Raw genomic sequence first — 20,062 nt, forward strand, 5'->3', positions numbered from 1 at the left:
GTTTTCTAAATGCTCACCAGGACAGGAGTTCCCAGGAAGGGGGACAGATAGGTGGCTGGCTGCAGAATGCCCAAGGCTTCGGGGAGTCTTTTGCATGCTCAGGTTTGCTTGTATAATTACTACTAAAATGAAGAGATGGAAGCTTTGGGAGTCTGCGCAGTCTTCAGCAAGCATAAACCTGCCTAGCCTTGCAGGACTGTGGGACGATGTGGAGTGTTCCTGTTGGGAGAATGAGCCAGGAGCTGGTTACCAATGGGTCCATCCTAATAGTCTCAGCACAGCTGTATACATGGTCTTGTGGATGGGATGTTACAGAAGTGAGCAAGGGTAAGTCTCTATCTTCACCCCAGAGGGCACAAACCTTCTGTGCAGAGATGGTGGCGTGTAAGGAGAGAGCCCCCTAGTGTCCTTCCACTCCACACTTCTCTGACCATTTTGGGTACCCATGGAAGCTGGTCTGTTTCTTCAGCCTTCCCATGATTCCCAGGAATCCTTATGCAGGAGGCCACAGCCCAGAAGCCCCAAACTTCACTGTGGCCTTCTTCCTTAGGAAGCCCAGACTACAGGGAACATGCCTGTCCCCAGCGGTAGGACAGAGAACCAATTCAGCACTCTGGGCAGCTGCCAGCCCTGACTCAGAGATCACAAGGAACACAGGCATGAAGGGCTGTAAGGGCTGAGTACACAGTGAATTTACTACCATAGAGGTGGCAGGTGGGGACACAATTTTATTGGGCGGTGCTTCTGCTGCATTCCACAGAAGGCCTTTTATTGATGTGTTTAGCCACAGAATGCAACTTTTGTCTTTTCTACCTCCTGTCCTTTGTGAGCTTCGGAAAGCTCTCCCATCTCTCAGGGGCAGGTCCCTTCATCTGGACAAGCTCCTCCACAGGCTGGTGCTGGGCTAGGGGAGCAGAGGCAGGATGATGCTGATGGTTGGGGCTGTGATCTCAGGGATACAAGGGCATGAGGTAACCAGGGTTCTGGACAGGGGGCTAGGCACTTAGTGGGAAAATAACCCTGGCCTAGGAGTCCTACAGAGGGAGCTATATCAACCCCATCCAGAGGGCTAAGCATCCAGAAGAGGCATTAGGACCCCGGCATACTCTCCCCCCATCATACAAGTGCTCCCATGGTTTTCCAGCCTTAGGATGCTCCCCTTAAGGGGCACTACACCCTGGCTTACCTCCCTTCCCTGGAGCTTAAGCCGCTCTGCTATTAAACACATGATAAGGGGTAAGAGCTGGGGGTTACATCCTTGGGACCACAAACAAAACAATCTCAAGTTAGATTCAGCCAGGCTGCAGCTGGTCCTGTCACTCACCAGGGAGCCCTGGATTCCCTACTTAAAAACCTACCGTCCCATGATCAAGGACGGCATGACACTCATTGGGGATGCAAGGAGTGCTCTGGCGGTGGGGCTGAAGGCAGGCAGGGACAAGCTGGCAAAAGGCCACCATGTAAACGAGCAGGAGCCAGGACTAAGGGCAGTCCACTCCACAGCCTCACTATCTCCCCGACACATCACAGCTACCACCCCGCTAAGTTCAGGGTATCCTCTCACTGGGGGCCAGGCTCACAAGAGGATGATCCCAGCTTCAAATTCCAGATTTGGACCCTCCCACAGGGTCCTCTTCTAGCTAACCTCAGACTCAATCTTAACAAAGGAGGTGACAGCAGCCATCACAGCCCCATTCAGGATTCTCTCCCAGTTTCTCTTTCTGAGATCACATGGTACTGAGGTTCAGTGCAGCTGGTCATGAAGTTGCTTCCCAATAGACTCTAGCTTCCACCTAGGTAACTGGGCAAGGCAGCAGCCTCTTCTACCCACTCACCCTGTTAACCCAACTTGCCCACCCATTGCTCACCATCCTCCACCCACAGGACAAAGGCTTCTTGTCTTGCTGTGGATGTACTTTTGTGGAGACAACACACAGGGCTGTAACAGGGTGCTTCTGCTCTTCCACCAAGCAGCAAGTACTGGTTAGGGGGTACAGTCTTACCCAGGCCCTCATAAACAGGAAACAATATTCTCCAACCAAATGCTAACAGAACGATCTTCCCCAGACATCTGCAAAGGTTCAGGTAGGGCTCAAGGTACCCATCCCTTTGAAGAGGAAACTGCACACCCTGGAAATGATATCTATCTCTTGCTGGACCCGGAATGGACTATGGGCATCAGCTCCTTGTGCCTATCTAGAGGAAGGAGCAGTCCTATGCTGGCCCTGTTGAGAAAACAAGGGTTGCCAACATCCCAGGCTCCTGGAAGCACGGGGCTAGAGTTGACAAACTAACCTCTGAGAGGTGATGTGGAGGGTCTCTGACTAATATACAGGGAGAAAAGGCTCTGCTGGTGGGGAGGGAGCAGTTGGGCAACTGCGACACTACAGTGCCCAATGTCTGTCAATGGAACAACAGCCTGGTTCCTGGTAGGAAGCAGGAAGGCGCCAAGCACAGCAGCGCACACCCATGATACTAGCACACAGGAGGCTGAAGCAGGGCTGCAGTTCTAAGCCAGCCTAGGCTACACAGGTATCTGAGAGGCAAAGGAGGAAGCAGACAGTATAGAGAGGGACCAGAGCACATTCTGCCCTGGAGAACTCAGGGCTTTCTGAGGGCCTCAGTGACCAATGAGCAAAGGGAAAGGGAATGAGGTCCTGCCAGGTCTGTCTCTACATCTGACACACTGGCTCTACCACCTCAGAGTGCTTGGGGAAAAGGTTCTGAGGCTAAAACACTAGACTGCTTGGGCTTCTAAGAGGCTGGTCCTAAGGGGAAGTGCCTTGGGCATTCTCCGAGTATACATGGGAGGCAGTACAGAAATGCATGCTCTCAGGGCATTGACACCCCTTCCCCAAGTCTGCACCTAGACACCGCTAGCACAAGCCTCACGGAAGCTAGCTGCTAATGGCTGCAGAATGGGAAGGCAGAACATTTGGTTCTCTGAAGACAAAGAGGCCTGCCCACCTCGGTTGTTCTGGAAGGTGCCTTGGGAAGAGACATCACAAATCTAGTAGGTGGCAACACCAGGAGCAGGTTCTCAACGTCAGCCAGCACTGGTCCTGGAGTGTGGTCTCATGGGCACAAACCTTACGGACCCAGGAGCTCCCCCAGCCCTGCCCCATCCTCCCAGGGTGAGACTTTCCCTCCACATGTCCATCATCTGATCCTGCAGGCATCGTGACTTCCAACCTCTGACTTGCAGCAGCTCAAGTAGCCACAACAGTAACACAACAGTCCCCATAGTAGCCAGAAACCACACAGCACATGAGCATACCAATGTCACTTAGACACACAGAAAAAGAGGTGTGACAGAACAATGACTCCTGTCAACAGGGACCGAAGAATCACAACGAAGACTTCTAAAAACAACCCAGTTATAATGTTCACACATGCAGGTAAAGCAAGACATCCAGCCACAACTAGAGTGGTCTGCAACATCCATCCTCAGTGTTTGGACAGACATAGAAACACAAACCAACATTCCTCAAGGCCCCCTCCCTGGCTCTCAGAGGTTCCACAGGCAAAAGTCTCCTGGTGAAGCAGCTGTCCAACACTGGAGTGAAAACTGTGGCCATTCAGCTACATGAACCCCAAAGGCAGTGGGGGTCAAGGACAAAGCCATGGTGAAAGAACAGAGAGCTAACCGCTGCAGACAAAGGGCACTGGGAGTCACGGGCACAGTAGCCATGGTGCTACTCATCAGCTCCAAGGTCAGGGAAAGTCATGTTCTCTGACAGCCGGCTTCCACAGAACCAACTAGTGCAGAGACATCTTCCACAGGATTACTGCTAACCTGCCTACCCTGCTGAGCCCCAAGTCACCAAGTGCTGTCCACATAAAGGCTGTTACTTCGAAGTTCTGGGGAGCACGGACTTCTGGACACATGTCGGCCTCTGAGCAATGCTAAAACTAACATGCAGTGTCTCCATGGACCCTGACCCCTAGAGGTAGGGCCTGCTGCTGACAGGGACACGAGAGTCTCACCACTGAGTCTGTCCATGGCTGAGGTGGGCTCAGACCAAGAGGACGGCAGGGTGCCTAGTAGGGGGATGTGAGCACTGAGGTCAGGAACTGAAGCCAGTGCCCTCAGGACTGGGCTTGGGGGTTCACCAGTTGGGGAGAGAGAGAGCCTCCTGAGGGTTGGAGGTACACCCCTCAAGGCACTTCAACCTGATAACGTGGCTCAGTCTTCCAACACCAGAGGCAGAGCTGGCCCACTGGACCCAACTGCAGCTAGGAGAGTTCCAGAGCACTGAGGGCGGGCACAGGTCTCCTGCCATTCAAGATACACACCTGTGCTAGGAGATACAGTCAAACAACTAGCCAGAACATAGGGAACCCTCTGTGTAAACCAGGAGCCACCCTGACAGGAGCCCTGCTCCTGGGGCTCGAGTCCCGCTTGCTCTCATCGGAGCACGCGCTCCTGCCTAGCAGGCAGTCTGAGCCCCACGGCGGCACACACTACAGAGCCGAGCTGCAGGGGGTCAGCAGATACAGACATCTTCAGTTATCACCTGCTGCAGAGGAGCAGGGCAAGGTGGAGGGGGTTGTGGCCACACACACACCGGGGTGCTCCTGAAGGGTCTCAAGTTTGATCACAGCCCTGAGAGCCATTCGGGGCTGCCTCAACTGCTGCTGTCTCCTGAACACCGTGTGCAGTACCCGCAGCTGCCCCACCTCCTGCATGGTGAAACATGGCTGCCGCTCTGCAAAGTGCATAAGTGCCTGGAAGGAGGTGGCTGCCTGCTCCCAGGCGGCCTCCTCATCCTCACCAGCATCTTTCTCTGCCTTTTCTGCGTGCCCAGTGGCCTGAGACGGTGTCCCAACAGCAGGGGCCTCATCCATGTCCCTCCCTGCCACAGCCTGCTCTTCAGCCCTGCTGTTCTGAAGCCTGCTGCCAGAACAGGAGGGCCCTTCTTTCACGAGCTCAAGGATGTGTGCAAAAGTCTTATTGTGAGGCTTCATGCTGCAGCACTCTGCTTCCTCCTCAGAGGAGGAAGCTTCGGCGAATGTGACAGTGGGCCACAGCTTCCTCCAGGCCCGCCTGAAGACCTGGCTAGGCAGAGCATTCCAGGCACAGGCCACATTGACTATGGCATCATTCATGCTGTGCCGGGTGGGGAAGCCCTGTAAGGCCACAGGAGGGTTAATAAAGAGCCTCATGAAGGCTCTGCGAATGCCCTGCTCTGTGGGCTGCAATAAGGAGGTCACACTGGCAGGCAGGAAGATAGTGAAGACATTCTCTGACACCAGCTCGGACTCCTGGGGATGGGCTCGGGAATGGTCCAACAAGAGAATTGCCTTGCTGTCCTCAGGCAAGCCTATGGTTCTGAAATGCTCTCGCACGGAGGGGACAAAAATATGATGGAACCAGTCTGAGAAAATCTCCTTGTCTACCCAGGCATTACCCTGGGCCTTGTAAGCAATAGGCAGGTGCTGGATGCCTCGAAAGGCTCTGGGGCCACCACCCTTCCCGATGGCCAAGGGCTTGATTCTGTGGGAGCCGGTGGCATTGGCACACATTAAAACAGTCAGTCTGTCCTTGCTCTGTTTGAAGCGGGGCATAGGCCCATCATCCGGGGTGGAATTTGGCAAGCACCGCCAGACCAGACCTGTCTCATCAGCGCTGTACACCTGCTCAGGAGACAGTCCATGTTCAGCTGCGAGGCTCCTGAAAAAGACACAGAACTGCTCCGCAGCCTGGTGGTCAGCCACCTGCCTCTCGCTAGAGGCATCTAACTTTTTAATGCCATGCCTGGCCTTGAAGCGCCAAAGCCACCCTCCGGAGAACACACAGGGCTCTGTCAGCCGCATCTGCTTGTAGAAGTCCTTGGCCTTCTCGATGAGCATGGGGCCCGACACAGGGATGCCCTCGGCACGCTTTACCAGGAACCACTCATACAGCACTCGGTCCAGGTGCTCCAGCTTGGGCGTGTGCAAGGTACGCCGCTGCTCCAGCGCCTGGTGAGAGTCTGAGCTGGCAAAGAACCTGAGCAGCTGGGCCTTGTGGGCTTTGATGTCGTACAGAGTGGACATGCCCACGTTATACTCCTGCATCAGTGCCTTCCTGCTCTCACCACGCTCGAGCCGAGTGCAGATGTCGATCTTCTCCTTCAGGGTCAGCACCACTCGCTTCCGCTTCTCCCCCTTGCCCTTGGCTGCAGCTTGCTTGGAGGCCATGAGGAGGTGGTCCAGGCTGGGGCTCTGCCTGTCCTTCCCTGACTATGGTTTTCTCTGGCGCCCGGGGCCAGTTTCCCCCTTTCTTGTCTGCCTGCCCACGGGACCGAGCCTAGGCTCAAGCCAGGCTCATTCTTGGTTCTGTTCTCTGCCTACAGCAGTATCTTGCCTCAGTTTCCCTTCAGTATTGGGGCTCCAGCCCACTTAGGCCTCAGATCCTAGTAATGTAGTCGACTGCTGTTCCCTTCAGGGGAGGTGACAGGGTGAGTTACCCTGGACTGCTGGGTGTAGCTGGAGCCTTCACACAGATGGCAAAAGGTGGCAGCTTTCCCCTTCAACAGTGTCCAGGTTTCTGAGCTGGGAATACTTCTCACCAGGGTTCACAACGTTGTCTTACCCATACACTTCAGGAACTGGAAAGCAGAGGAGAAAGAAAGAAATGTTACTAAGAACAATCAAGATGGGCTTAGAGTCACTGGAAAGCGTCACCTCAAACATCAGTGCCACTTGGCCTGGGGTTGGCTCTCCAGTCTGTTAACTAGCCCTTCCTTGCAGACCACAGAGCAAGCAGCACCAGCAACCTTCATAACTGTCCGGAAAAGGTAAGAGTCACAATGCATTTCTAATGGCCTCTGCCTTCGCCTTCCCCCGCCAAACCTTAGCTGGGCAGATCCTTGCAATCAAGCATTTGATGAGACAGAAGGCTACAGGGTTACTTCCATGAGCAGCACAAAAGTGTACCTGAGACCACAACGTAAGAGACAGGAGACATTTATTCAAATGTGCAAGAGTTCCGAATAGACACGGGGAATGCCAGCATGTCACCAGCCAGCTGTGTGACCCGCTTCCCTCCCTCAGGTCTGCAGAACTTGGTGCTGGTCCCCAAGGGTCTCCCATTCTAGCCAGTGAGGGAGGTGTGCATACCGCTGGCATGTACAACATTTGCTGTGTGCACCCCACTGTGGGACAGAAGGAATTCAAGGCCACAGTCTGCTCTCAGGGGGGAACATTTAATAACAAACCCAAGGAGCTGAGGAATTCTGCAGCAATTTGAGGGAGAGACAAGCTTCTGTAAGGAGGCCCAGCTCATGATGGCTCTTTCCTGGAGCCTGCCCTGCAGATGTGTAGAGAGTGATTAAGGGGCTGAACACACACTTCAGAAATGAAATCTTGCCAAGCTGACTGTGGTGGCTCAAACCTGCCATCTTAGCACTTGGGAGACAGAGGCAGAACTGCTTTGAGTACAGGGCCAGGAAGGAAAAAGAGGAAGAGAGGGAAAATTCGAATTTTGTACTACTTAGAACCTCCTAAACGTGGCTGCAGAAATCCGGGAGGCTTCTAACCTCGGAACTTCAAAGGAAGCACTAACCACCCAGGGCCACTTGAACAGGGACTTAATGGACTACTCTTCTGGGGGCGGGAATGTAAGCTCCTAAGGGGAGAGGCAAATTTCTTCGAGTCGGACCTGAGGCATCTGGAGGACGGGTCTAAGAAACGACCTGCCATTGGGCTGCAGCCCGGACGACGGACTGAGAGAAAACTCAAAACACAGGCAAGAGACGATGGATGAAGGGTCCCAGGAGGAGAGGAACAACGGAGCTTGCCCGGTCTGCGTGCTAGTGGAGCGCGTGGGAGCCGAGGGGACCCGATCCCGGGACTCCTGAGAAGGGATCCGCTAGTCCCCAGGCGCTCCGGGCGGGGAAACGACAACGCGCGCCCGACTCCGTGGGCCTGGCCTCCAGCACCGTTCGCGGTGGCCCCGGCCCGGCCCGGCCCCACTCACCTGAGGACCCCCGAGCCGCCACTACTGGCCGGAAATGCCGGCCACGCAGCTCTCCACCGGTCCGCTCCTCGCGGCCTTCCCCCGAGCCACTTCCGGGGACGCTCTAGACCACCGGGAGGCTTCTATTCTCAGTGGTGCCTAGCTCGCTACACCGCGGCTGAACAACAGAGCAGCCCCGGCTCGGCAGCTCCCCCCGCCCGTAGAACGACGAAGGCCAGAGGGAGCCGCGCGTTCATGAGGAGCGGAAGCCCGGGCTGAGCGTCCGGTCCTGGGAACCGTGGCCGGGCGAGCACGGACGGGAGGCTAAGTCCAGCGCCACCTTGTGGTGGGAGGTTCCCAAGACCCTCCAGTTTCCAGGATCCCTTTCCATCCCTATGGATCCTTCCGTTAACTTAGAGTTCAAAATGTGCCCAATTTAGAGGATTTTGATGCTGAGATTTGAAACGGAGTGCAGCGTGGAGGCTTTGGGAGACCTTTAGATGAGATGAACCTTTTTGCATGTGAACCATACCTGAATCAGAATATAAAGAAGACACTTCAATGGAGGCAGTGAAGGGACAACAGAGGCTGGGCCCTAGGTTTTGAAGACGGAGGAAGGCTATACCAACAAGAAGTCCAAGTGGCTTACAGGAGCTCCAAAAGGCCAGGAAACATCCTCTTTTGGAATACAACCCTGGTGGCGTCCCTATCTCAGTACCCTGGCCTGCAGAAGCGTGAGAAAACGGAATTGTGTTGTTTCAGGCCTCCACACTGGGGCAGTTTGTCACGGTGCCATAGAAACGCAGATTATGGAAACTTGCTCCTCCTTAATTCACACCCTTGCCTGAGCACCTAGGACCCTCTGCCCACTCTTCCCCACCCTCTCTGGTCGGATCCTTTGCTCCCTCTATTCACACACCCTAGGGATCTCCAGTCCTGGGGTTTGGGTGGCTCCCAAATCCATGTCTCCTTCCAGAATCTATCCCCCCATGTCCAAATGTCTGTCTTTTGCCAAGCACCTGGACATAGCTGTTCACATGCACCTTGAACACAGTGTTTCTGAAATGAAGATCAGGAGCCTCCTGACCAGCCTGGCAATCCCCCCCCTCACCTCCCCTTACCTCCCTCCACCACACCACCCCCACCCCCAGGACACATAGTGCTTCCTGGCAGTTCCACCTTCCCATTCACTAAGGGTCACTCTGAACACTCCCTCACATCCAGTGAAGTGGTTCTGGTTAGCCCTGCCCCCAGAATCCATCCTTTGGATTTCCCCTCCCGCTCCATCTGCCTGACCTCTGGTCCATGCCCTGGCGGTCTATTGCCTCCTCCTTGGTCCTGTTCTGCCCTTCCCTCATTGTCAACTGTTGCTGCTGCACTGTGAGCTGTCCTGAAACAGTGGCTTGGAACAGCCATTGTCTTGCAGCAGGTGGCTCTGGGTCATGAACTGCATGATAAAGTTAAATGCGTGAGGAATGCAGGAGGAAACTGAGTCACAGAGGATACCAGGCATGTGGTGTGACTGGAACCCAGAGCCCTAAGCATTTCTGACAGTTTTCTGGACTCCCCTGGGATGGCTGGCGCTGCCCCTGCATGTGGCTCTCTGCTGCCATCTTGTGAACCTGGGATCACACACTTCTCTAGTGGGAGGGCTCGGTATGGAAGTGGGTCTTGGCACATGACTCCAGGGCCCTTGTTGTCATCTAAAGGACTGAGTTCACGCTAGCCATGGGGAAGGGTTCAGGAAGAGAGAAAGACTGGTGTCCCCTTGGACCTGGCACCAAGAGGTCCCCTCTGCTCCCTCCCACTAATCCATAGTTAAACCCTTGAGGTGACTCTCGTACCATTGCGGCCTCCTCACCAGCCAGACTTGCCCTCCCGGCTTATCTAAAGTGGCCTTGGAAAGGGTCGGTCTTGGCAGATCACTTATCATGGTCTAGCTTACCTCGGCCATCTTCCAAGTGCCTGGATCATCCCTGCAAGACTGTCCCTCTTCCTGCAAGCCTTTGCCTGAAAAAGGCCTGGACGGCAGGGGTGCCCATTACTCAGGTGGAGAAATCACCAACCTCCCATTCTGCCTTACAAGGTTGCTCAGGCCTCTCTGTCTCACTGACTTGTCTCCAAGGAGGAGTGGGCATGTGAAGACAAACGGACATTTCTCAGAGATTTAAAGCAAAGGCTAGCTGATGACAGTTGGGAGCCTGTGGGAAGTGGGTGTTGCAGACAGAGCCTTGAATAATGCTGAGGGGAAAAAAAAATCACCTCTGGGTAAGCAGAGGCCATGGAGATTAAAACTAGGACATGTCCCAGGATGCAACAGGGCCTGTGGAGTTTCAGACCTCCAGCCCACTGTCCAGGGGGTACTCCAGGACAGTACCCCCAATACTCATATTTGTACATATGCTCACTCTCACAAGTCACACATACTGTACATTTGACCAATACCCACACTCCTTCACGTGGCAAGGTTTCCATACCACTTCATCAGCATATCACACACAGAGCTTGCAAGGAGTGGCTTTGGCTTCCAGGACCCAACATAGGGACCTCAGTGGGAGAGGATACCCAGCTTCCTGGAGGCCTGGCTGCACATGTCATACCTCTGACCTCAGGGACCATGTTTCCGGAGGCCTGCAGTGGCATAAACAGAAGTCAGTTGTGGTTTTTGCATTCCACATGGTGGCTTTGCTTTTAAAAGCTATCTATGTGCAAAATTACAGTTTCACCCAACTATGATTTGTGTCCAAGCAGGGGACCCTGTGATGGCTCCCTAAGAAGAGGTAGGGGTCTGATGGAAAGGCATAGTTTTGAGAATACACACCCAAAGAACAGTGGCTTCTTTGCTATGTGAACGGGCAGGCTCTCCAGGGAACGTGGTGGACAGTGGAGGAAAAGAGAGAACAAGAAAAACTAGAGACTCAGGCAGTGGAGCCAGGCTAAGGGTGAGTCATGTCAAGGTCATACCCAGACCACATTCACTGTAGCACGAATAATAAAAACAAACCTGGAGCCAGGTATTGGGGTGAACGCTGGAAGATCAGAGAAGCAGAACAAGCCACAGCTACCTCACCTCGCCAATTCCTCAGCTGATCCTGTTTCCTCAGACTGGAAGCTTCTGTGTCCTTATCCAAATGGATCTCAGCTGAACTGCTGCTCAAAAGCCTAAACGCTTAACCAGCTCTAGTTCCTGGTCCTCACACCTTATATACCTTTCTGCTTTCTGCCATCACTTCCTGGGATTAAAGGCTCACTTTCTGGGATTAAAGGCATGAGTAACCATGCCTGGCTGTTTCCAGTGTGGCTTTAAACTCACAGAGATCCAGATGGATCTCTGCCTCTGGAATGCTAGGATTAAAGGTGCGTGTGACACCATTTTCTGGCCTCTATATCCAGTGGCTGTTCTGTTCTATTATTGTGAACACAATATCACCACAATTCACTCTTGGAGAGACTTGAAGGGAGTATGCACTTTGTGATAGGCCTTTTCAGGCCTTTTCAGGAAGTGTACCACCAGAGGATTCATGCTTAGTTCAGGCCACAAGGTTGCATTCAGTGCATGCCCTAAGCATAAATGGCAAGGGTCAGGCCAGTAGCTAAGTTCAGAGCTAAGTGTGTAACCAAGATCAAGCCTCATACTATAACCATAATCAGGCTCAGTGTGTGAGTAGAGTCAACTGCTCAATATGTGGTTAGAGTAACAGCACACAGTGTGACCAGGATCAAGACTCAGTGTGTGGGTAGGGTCAAGGATTAGCTTGCAACCAGAGTCAGGATCACTGTGTGAGCAGAAGCAGAACTCACTGTGTGTCCAAGATTAGGAAGAGTGACCAGGATCAGGGCTCAGTGTGTATCAAGGATCAAGACTCAGAGTGTGACCAGGGTCAAGGTTCAGCATGTGGTCATGATCAGGCTCATGTATGGGCATAGCCAGAACTCAGGGTTTGGCTATGATATTGCCCTGTTTGGGGACTAGAGTCACCAGAATGAGTGTTCAGTGTTGGGCTGAGGTCAGAGTTAAGCCTGTGGTGAGAGGTGGGGCTGTAGGAAAAGCATAGTCACAGTCTTCAATATTTGAGATGAGGTAAGGTTACTAGGCTACCCTTTGACCAGAGTTTTCCCTCTGGACATCACTGGTGTTTGGGGTCCAGAGGTTCTGCAAGGTTTCTGGTACTGTGGGTGTTGAGCAGATCTTGGCTTGTGCCCACTATATCCATCCAGTGCCCCCGGGCTGAGCCAACCAGAACTGCCTCTAGGCATTGATCCTGGGGGAGGAGGCTTGTTCCATTCAAGAACTACCGCCTTTAGAATATTCACTTCATATCAAGCATGATCGACAAACATTTACACACCTGTAAATATTTGGGGAATGACTGTTCCAGCTGGTGCTGGGTGCCGGTGCCTCCAGTGCCGAGACAGATAAGCAAGGTCTCTCCAGGGGCAGCCATCATGGTGGGTGGGAGCAGGCAGACAGCCTTCCATGGACACACAGCCAAGCTGTGGGCACTTACAGCACTCCCTGGACTGGCAGGCTTTGTGGTAGGAGGGGATGTTCTAAGAGGAAATTCTAGGTGGGCAGAGAACAGGAAAGCATCCAGGGGAGGGTACCCTCACTCTGTGTGACCTTGAGCAGGATCTTGCCCCCCTCTCTCTGAGCCACAGGCTCTTTCCTGCCAAAGGAGAGAATTTACAGGGAAAAGAGGCCAGCCCAGGAGTGCTAGAGATTACAGGCAGGGGAGATTACAGATTACTGCAAGTAGAGTCCATGGGCCAATATGTTGTTGTTGCACGGTCTGGGCATGGCTGGGATGTGGCATGTTTCCTCAAGGCTAGAGGGGAATACTTAACACTCTCTCATGCCTTAAAGTCCAGGCTGTTCTCGGGGGACTTTTAGGGTGAAGGGGTAATCAGGGATCTATCAGCAGGGGCAAGAGAACACCAGAGACCACTGTCCCTGGTTGTGGGCAAGTGGATGGCAGCCATGGCCAGCATCTCTACCCACTGGCATCTGGCCAGAACAACAGTGTGCCCAGCAAGGTTACCAAGAGAGCCTGGCTGAAGGATGATGGGTGTAGGTGAGCCTCAGGTTGAGACAAACAACAAAGACTACGAATCACCCCAAAGCCAACAGCTGTAGGAAGCACCGAACCCCTGGATCTAAAGGCAACTGTGGTCAGAGCTGGCTGGGGAAGACTGACCCACGAGATCTGTGGCCTCTGCTCAAGAGAGACAGCCACTGCCACTACAGCCCAGCAGGGAGGCTGCCCAGGGAGAGATGGCCTGACCACTCCCTCCCTGCTTTGTAGGCTGGATGCCCCCCAGACCGCAGAGCAGTGTGCCAGGTGGGTCTGGGGACAGCAGCACATATCAAGTGGTGGCCTGGAAGCTGTGTTTCCCAACTCTCTTGTAGCTAAAGTTCCAAGTTGGGGGATAAACAAGGTCCTGAGGCTAGATCCCTTAGTCCAGGGTCTGGCACACTCCAACACTCTAGGACATGCTCTTATGGCTGTCCAAACTCCTCAGTGGCTCTTCGGTCCCTATCCAAGGAAGGCAACCCCAGAAGAGCCCCTATTCAGTGACACCTTTTAGCAGCCAGTCATTGTGGCCTTCAATCCAGGCCGGTTTTTTCAGGGGGCATGGGCCCCCAGGAAGGCAACACAGCCTTGGTGCCATGCACTTGGGTCCCACAGATGCACCTTTGTCTTGGCCAAAATGACTTGGGGAGTAGAGAACCTCAAGAAAGTAATGTTTCAGAACTGGCCTCACTCCCCTGAGAAGGGCAGGCACAGTGTGGGTGTCTTAGGATTTCCAGCCCTTGTTTTGTGGGTGGCTGAGAAAGGGCTTCTAGCAGAGGCAGTGGCCACACCCTGGATAGGCTGTGCCCTCCAGCACCACAAAGAAGGACACAGGCAGTGGGAGGGGTGGTGTGGGAGATCAGATTGGAATGGGCCGGTCCCTGGGCTTTCACTGGCTCCAGGGAACCTGTCACTGTTGACTGTAGGTAACAGACCCTCCTCCACCAGCTGAAGCCATATAAAAAAAAAAGCCTTTGGAGGCACACTCCCAGCTGCGCATTGCGACCATGAAGGCAATCCTCTTCGTCCTGTTGGCCACCTGCTTGGCCCTGCAGCCCGGTAAGCTTCGGACAGCCATGGGGCAGGGCTAGGGAAGAGTGAAGCAGAAATGTTAAAGGGGCTGATGGACTAAGAGGAGGGAATAGGAGAGAGAAGAGTAAGGAGCCTGAGCAGCTTTGCAGAGAGGACTCTATCGTCCTGTGAGAGGCAGGCTGGGAGGAACAGAAGGGCTCCCGGAAAAGCCACTGAGGGACAGATGTACAGGGCTACTGGGCCTTCTTCGTCAGGGAGGCCCAGGGGCCCAAAGTCTCAAGCTGAGAAGTGGCACAGGGGTAAGGAGGGAGGAATGGAGCAGGAAAGGTATTCAGGATGTCTTGAGAGGGGACTCAAGGGTCTATCTCCTTTTGCCTCCAGTGTGAGAGTCCACTGGGTGGTCGGTCTGTGATGATCGAGTGTGCTGGGCCCTCCCGTCAAGTGACTCCAAAAAGGTCACTGTACTCTCAAAGCCTCAGTTTCCTCATTAGACAGGGGTGGGGGAGGGGCTGCCTGTAAGGCACTGGAGACCTACGCAGCACAAAGGTTGTAGCCACTGAAGTTAGGGGTTCAGCATCTGTTCCTACAGGTGTGACTTGAACCCTGGCTTTGTCATTTTTTTGAAGAGAGAAGACAACCAACACATCCTGGCATCTGGGGCCACTTGCCCCAGACACAGAGCAGGATGGACCCAGGGGTCCTACCATTGCCACACAGCATCGTGGAGGTCTAGGAGGGGCTGAGAGGCAAGCTGGGTTTAGGGAACCAAGACAGATGACCTCAGTGACCAGCAGCATGCAGAAGTTAAGGAAGTGTCTCTTTGCACCTCCCTCCAGCCTAGTGCCCAGCAGGGCTTTTTCCAAGTGTGACCAGTCCCTGGGGCCTCTTACCCCTCTCTCAGGGATCACAGGTGTTTAATAAAGCTTTAAATTCCTGAAATAGTAACAGCGCAGACTGTGGGCTTTGGGTGACCGAGGTGAGGTAGGCTGGCGCAGAGCCCTCTCTGAAGGGTGTCAGAGGTTTTTGGACTTCTGCTTCAGGAGTCTGGAGGGGACCGAGATGTGTCTCTCCACTCTGTGTGGGGATGAGAGTGTCTGGGAAGGCTCTCTTGAAGTGCAGCTGGCCAGCCTCTGAGCCCCAAGCCTCCCGCTTCATCCACAGGTGCCGCCCTGCAGTGCTATTCATGCACCGCGCAAGTGAGCAACAGAGACTGCCTGAATGTGCAGAACTGCAGCCAGGGCCAGAACAGTTGTTGGACATCACGCGTCCGTGAGTCCCCCGCTGCCCCACACAGTTCTCGCGGCCCTTGCTCTGCTGCCCAGCCACTCTGCTATCCTGCCTTTTCAGCATCCCTCCCCTCTCCAGCTAAGCAGCAAAGAATCTCGACTTTGGGCTTTGCCACAGTTCTCCCTCTGTCCATCTGCCCACCTATCCATAGATCTGCACATTCCTGCTCGGCCACCCCAACCCTCAACTCCACCTTCCTACCCTCCCCCTCCTCCCCCTGCTCACTCATTCAGAGCTTTAGCATGCTCAGGAAGGGGCCCTGAGGCAGGGGCAGGGAGGTGAATAGCAAGGCCTGGCTTCAGTCCAAGTGTCACCCTGTCTTCCCAGGGGCCATTGGACTCGTGACAGTTATCAGTAAGGGCTGCAGCTCAAACTGTGAGGATGACTCGGAGAACTACTACGTGGGCAAGAAGAACGTCACGTGCTGCTCCACCGACCTGTGCAACGTCAATGGGGCCCACACCCTGAAGCCAGCCAGCACCCTGGGGCTGCTCACTGTGCTCTGCAGCCTGTTGCTGTGGGGTTCCAGGCATCTATAGGCTCTAGGAGAGTTCTACTACAGCCTCTACTGTGCAGGGATGCCCCGCCCCCCCCCCCCCCCCCCCCCCCCCCCGCCCCTGCAACCACCACAACTCCTAGCATCCACACAAGGGCTGGCCTTCATCCTGCCTCTCCTGGTGGTGCACTCTCCTCTCTGCTGCTTTTATTTCTACAGCTGGCGCTTTGCCCCGCGCCCCTTCTCCCCCCCCCCCCCCCCCGCCCCCATCAGCACTGTGCCCTACCAGTTCTGCACGCTTCTGCTGCAGGACTCCCTCGCCACCCTACTCTCCAGGAGCTGAGCCTGTCCGCACAGCGCACAGCGGCACTTGGGAAGGGTCTGGTGAAGGCTGAGATGAGACAGACTGGGCAGAAATGAGGCTGGGAGGTGGGTGTGAGGTACTGGGAGTCCTAGGAGATGAGACCCGCTGTGGGTGTCAGGGGCGGTGGGGGGGGAGGTGGGCGTGGGTGGACCTGCCACATGTTTGTAGAGCTCCGGAACACAGTAGGCCTGTAATAAATACCTGTTGGGTACGTTGGAGAGAGCGTCTATCCTTAAGCAGCCTGTGATGAGCCTAGCCTCCACCTGGGCAATGCCTATCAAGGGTCATAGACATGCCATTGACTTTAAGGGTTAGAGGCCTGGTCTTGGTAGGACACATATGTGGCACCTGGCAGGAGGTAGGACTGCATATCTCAGGACACCCAGCCCTTGCTGTACAGACTCGGGCACATTGCCAAGCTTCTCAGAACCCTGTGTGCTCCTCTACGACCTTCTCAGTGTAGGAAGCCCTGAGTTTCCATGGATAAGAGGAGCCCCCAGGAAGGAGAGCATTCTGCAGCTTCCTCTACCCCTAGGGAATCGACTACACAAAACTTTATTCTAGCTGGCCATGGTGGCACTCACCTTTAATCCCAGAGCTTGAGGCTCGGAGGGAGGCAACTCTCTGTGCCTCTGAGGCCAGTTTGGTCTACATAGCAGTTCCGGGCCAGCCAGAGCTACATAGCAAGACCCTGTCCCAAAACAAACAAACAAACAAACAACTTCATTGCATACTGCAGGCACACAGGAAATACAAGCACAAGCGTCTCAGGGAAGGCAGCCAGCTGCCCCCACCCCACCCCATGCAGGAGTGTGTCCAGCCCACACTCCCGAGTTCCTTCTCCCGAGTCTGTGTCCATGCCATTAGAAGTTTGGGAGAGGCCATCTACAGGAGGACATGCCCACCCTTCCCATTCCTGGGGAAAGCTTTTGAAGGAAGCCCATCTTACACCTGGGAAGAACCTGGATCCTGGGTGGGGATCTGCATAGGGACCCCATTTCTACAGCTGATGTCCCCCCCCTCCCCGCGTCAATATTGAGATAGCATGTAGTGGGTATTCGTTCCACCTATGACTTTGGGGTACCAGCTCCTAGGGCGTGGCCGCTTGACTAGCTTAAGACCTGAGGAGCATGCTGCCTGGCCCTATCTTTACCATCCAAGAGAGAGAGTGACAAATACTCACTACAGTAGCATGAGGAAGTTAAGGAAGTGTCTCTCTGCACCCCCCTCGAGCCTAGTGCCCTGCAGGGCTTTTTCCATGTGTGACCAGTCCCTGGGGCCTCTTACCCCTCTCTCAGGGATCACAGGCATTTACTAAAGCTTTAAATTCCTGAATAGTGAGTAGCAGCACAGGCTGTGGGCTCTGGGTGCCCATCCAGGGGACATAGAGGATCATAAATTCCTAAATAGTAACAGCACAGGCTGTGGGCTCTGGGTGCCCACACAGGGGACACAGAGGATCGGCGAAGCACCCAGTTGTGTACTGAGCCGGGTGTCAGAACCTGAGCCCCAGAGTTCAGTGGTGGTAGCGGGAGCTTGGGGACCAGTGGGACAGGGGTCGTGCTGAGGGTGAGCCTGGCCAGAAGCTGCAGGGCTGTCTTCAAAGCTGATGCCCTCAGCCTTCGTGTATGACCTCAAGTAGGAGACATCCCTCTCAAGCCTAGGATAAAATGAGCATCCAAGGTTGAGTCCAGGCTCTAGGAGGCCCTGTGTTTTCAGGAGAACCCTGAAGATCCAGCAGGACCTCACATCTACTACGAACATGGTGCAGGACCTGGGGCCCACAGCAGCCACGGGTGGTGGTGGTGGTAGTGGTGGTAACAGCAGCCACGGGGTTGGGGGGTGGAGGTTGGGGGGTGGGGGGTTGCTCAGGGTGGTACCTCTGGCAGCACTGTCTTGGGAACCTTCTGGTTGAGGCGTGCTGTCTTCCCTGGAGATAGCAGAGGACAAGGCACAGTTTGCAGGACCCTGCCCGGCTTCATCTGCTCAGCAGTTACGGGGCATCTGCTTGGTTCCTGAGGGCTGTTCATGGCACACCACATCCAGCAGTTACCTAGGCTTGGCTGGGTTCTCCTTGGCACTCCTGGACACCCCCAAACCACCCCACAGCATGGAGCCTGCAGGACAGCAGACTCAGATAAACACGAGAAACGTGGAAGTATTTGTGCTCTTAATACAGAGCTGGGAGAACACAGGGAAGAGGATGTCAGAGCTGGCTTGTGCAGAAGAGCCCACCAGGGACCACACTTCAGCTGCCCCTTAGCTGAGTCTCTTTGTCCCTGTGGTTGTTTGCCTGCAGGTCAAAGGTGCCCAGGGGCAGAGGGACAATAGGGCCTTCGAACCCTACCCTGGAGACTTCTCTGCAATGAATTATTAGAGTTAGGGTGAGGAAAGAAGGCAGAAGGTGCCCCGAGGAGGGCCCCTGGGTGCCAAGACCAAACCTATGACTTGGCATGGGCCTCTAATTCGCTCATAGTGCCACCAGCGTGCCCCCCCACCCCCGCTCAATTAACAGGGCGGAGCCAGGGGAGGAAGGGGAGGGACCAGAGTTGGGCGGGGCGAGGTCAAGGGCAAGTCATCCTGCTGGGGCCTGCACTGCCGCCCCAAGCCTTGTGTTTCCCCCTGGTGGCCAAAATGGATTGCCAACCTGCCTCGGGAGGTGACGCCGGGCTCCAGGGCAAACACAGGAGCCCTCGAAGAGCCCAGAGTCCCTGAGCGGAGCTTCTGTACCCAGGACTCTTATTCGCTAGTGCTGGCACAGAGAGGTGTATTGAGCAATCCTGTAGACACCCAGGGCTGTTAGGGCGACCAGGCCATCCTCCAGTCAGAGTTCTGTGAGACAGACATGCATGACTTTTACGCGAAACTACAGCGAGGTGTGCTCAGATCCCTTTGAGAGGACCCTGGCAATGTGGTCTAGGGTAGGAGAGAGAAAAATGGAAGCAGAGTGAACAGTGTGTGGCGAGCAGCCAGCAGAGAGGCTCAAAACGAAGCAAGGTGACAGGAGCAGAGGAGGCCCGGGGGGGGGGGGGGGGGGGGTGGTGCTCATTCACGTCTTTCCTTGTCTCAAAGGCCTGGCTACCTGTGGCGGGTCTCTTTCCTGGAGGCAAGAGACAAGGTGGACAGAGTAATTAGCCGAAGGCCCATTCTCTGAGCAATGGACTCAGAGAGTACTCCTTAGTCTCTTCCTCCTCAGAGGCTGCCCCTCCCCCAGCCAGAGTGAAGCCGGAGAAGGTAGGTGTTTCAGGCGGAAGCAATGTGTGGGAAAGGTCCTTCTTCCGGTAGTTTGGAGCCACCCTGATTGGCAGTGAGTTCTTTGCCTCTTGGAGTATCCAAGAAGACCTCAGGCCCCCACTGTGCCACAGCTCCTGGCCTCGGAAGCAAAACCGAAAAAGAAAAGAACTCTGCTCTGGACAGCCCACAGCAGACCCACCCAGCCCAGTATGGGACAGTTGGATCTGGAGCATCATCGGTCCACCTGTCCTTGGGCTCCCTGTCGTCATCTGCACATAGGATTATCAAAGTCCCGGAGGCTCTCCAGGAGAGCCAACGCGACCGCAAAACCTTCCTCTACGCTGAAGGAAAAAGGGACTGACATTCCACCAAAAAAATTACATTCATCGCACTCCTCTCCACGCCCCACTTCTCCTCCACCTTGGATGTTATTTGCATTAAAATTGGTAAAGGGTGGGGATGATTGGGGTGCATTTAGGGTGATCAAGATTTTTTTTTCACTTTCCTTTATTAAGAAATTTTCTACTCACTTCACATACCACCCACAGATCCCCCCCCTCCTCCCACCCCCCAGGCCTCTCTCCCAAGCTACCCCGCATCTCCACATCCCCCAAATCGAGGTCTCCCACGGGGAG

The 20,062-nt window shown here is 54.6% G+C and overlaps 2 protein-coding genes across 2 annotated transcripts; one reads left to right on the forward strand and one right to left on the reverse strand.

The window, feature by feature from the left end:
- Positions 1 to 708: 708 nt before the first annotated feature.
- On the reverse strand, positions 709 to 8,230 carry Jrk (Jrk helix-turn-helix protein). The gene is made up of 2 exons (XM_052748011.1): positions 7,964 to 8,230; positions 709 to 6,593 (listed from the first exon to the last, which is right to left on the reverse strand). The coding sequence occupies exon 2, from the start codon at positions 6,181 to 6,183 to the stop codon at positions 4,507 to 4,509; it is 1,677 nt and encodes a 558-aa protein (XP_052603971.1). The 5' UTR covers positions 6,184 to 6,593; positions 7,964 to 8,230; the 3' UTR covers positions 709 to 4,506.
- Positions 8,231 to 14,021: 5,791 nt separating this feature from the next.
- On the forward strand, positions 14,022 to 15,872 carry Psca (prostate stem cell antigen). Its single transcript, XM_052747434.1, has 3 exons — positions 14,022 to 14,073; positions 15,208 to 15,315; positions 15,661 to 15,872. The coding sequence occupies exons 1-3, from the start codon at positions 14,022 to 14,024 to the stop codon at positions 15,870 to 15,872; spliced, it is 372 nt and encodes a 123-aa protein (XP_052603394.1).
- Positions 15,873 to 20,062: the final 4,190 nt, after the last annotated feature.

Source organism: Peromyscus californicus, unplaced genomic scaffold (genome assembly GCF_007827085.1).
Source record: "Peromyscus californicus insignis strain IS unplaced genomic scaffold, ASM782708v3 Scaffold_20__1_contigs__length_68692818, whole genome shotgun sequence".
NCBI lineage: Eukaryota > Metazoa > Chordata > Mammalia > Rodentia > Cricetidae > Peromyscus > Peromyscus californicus.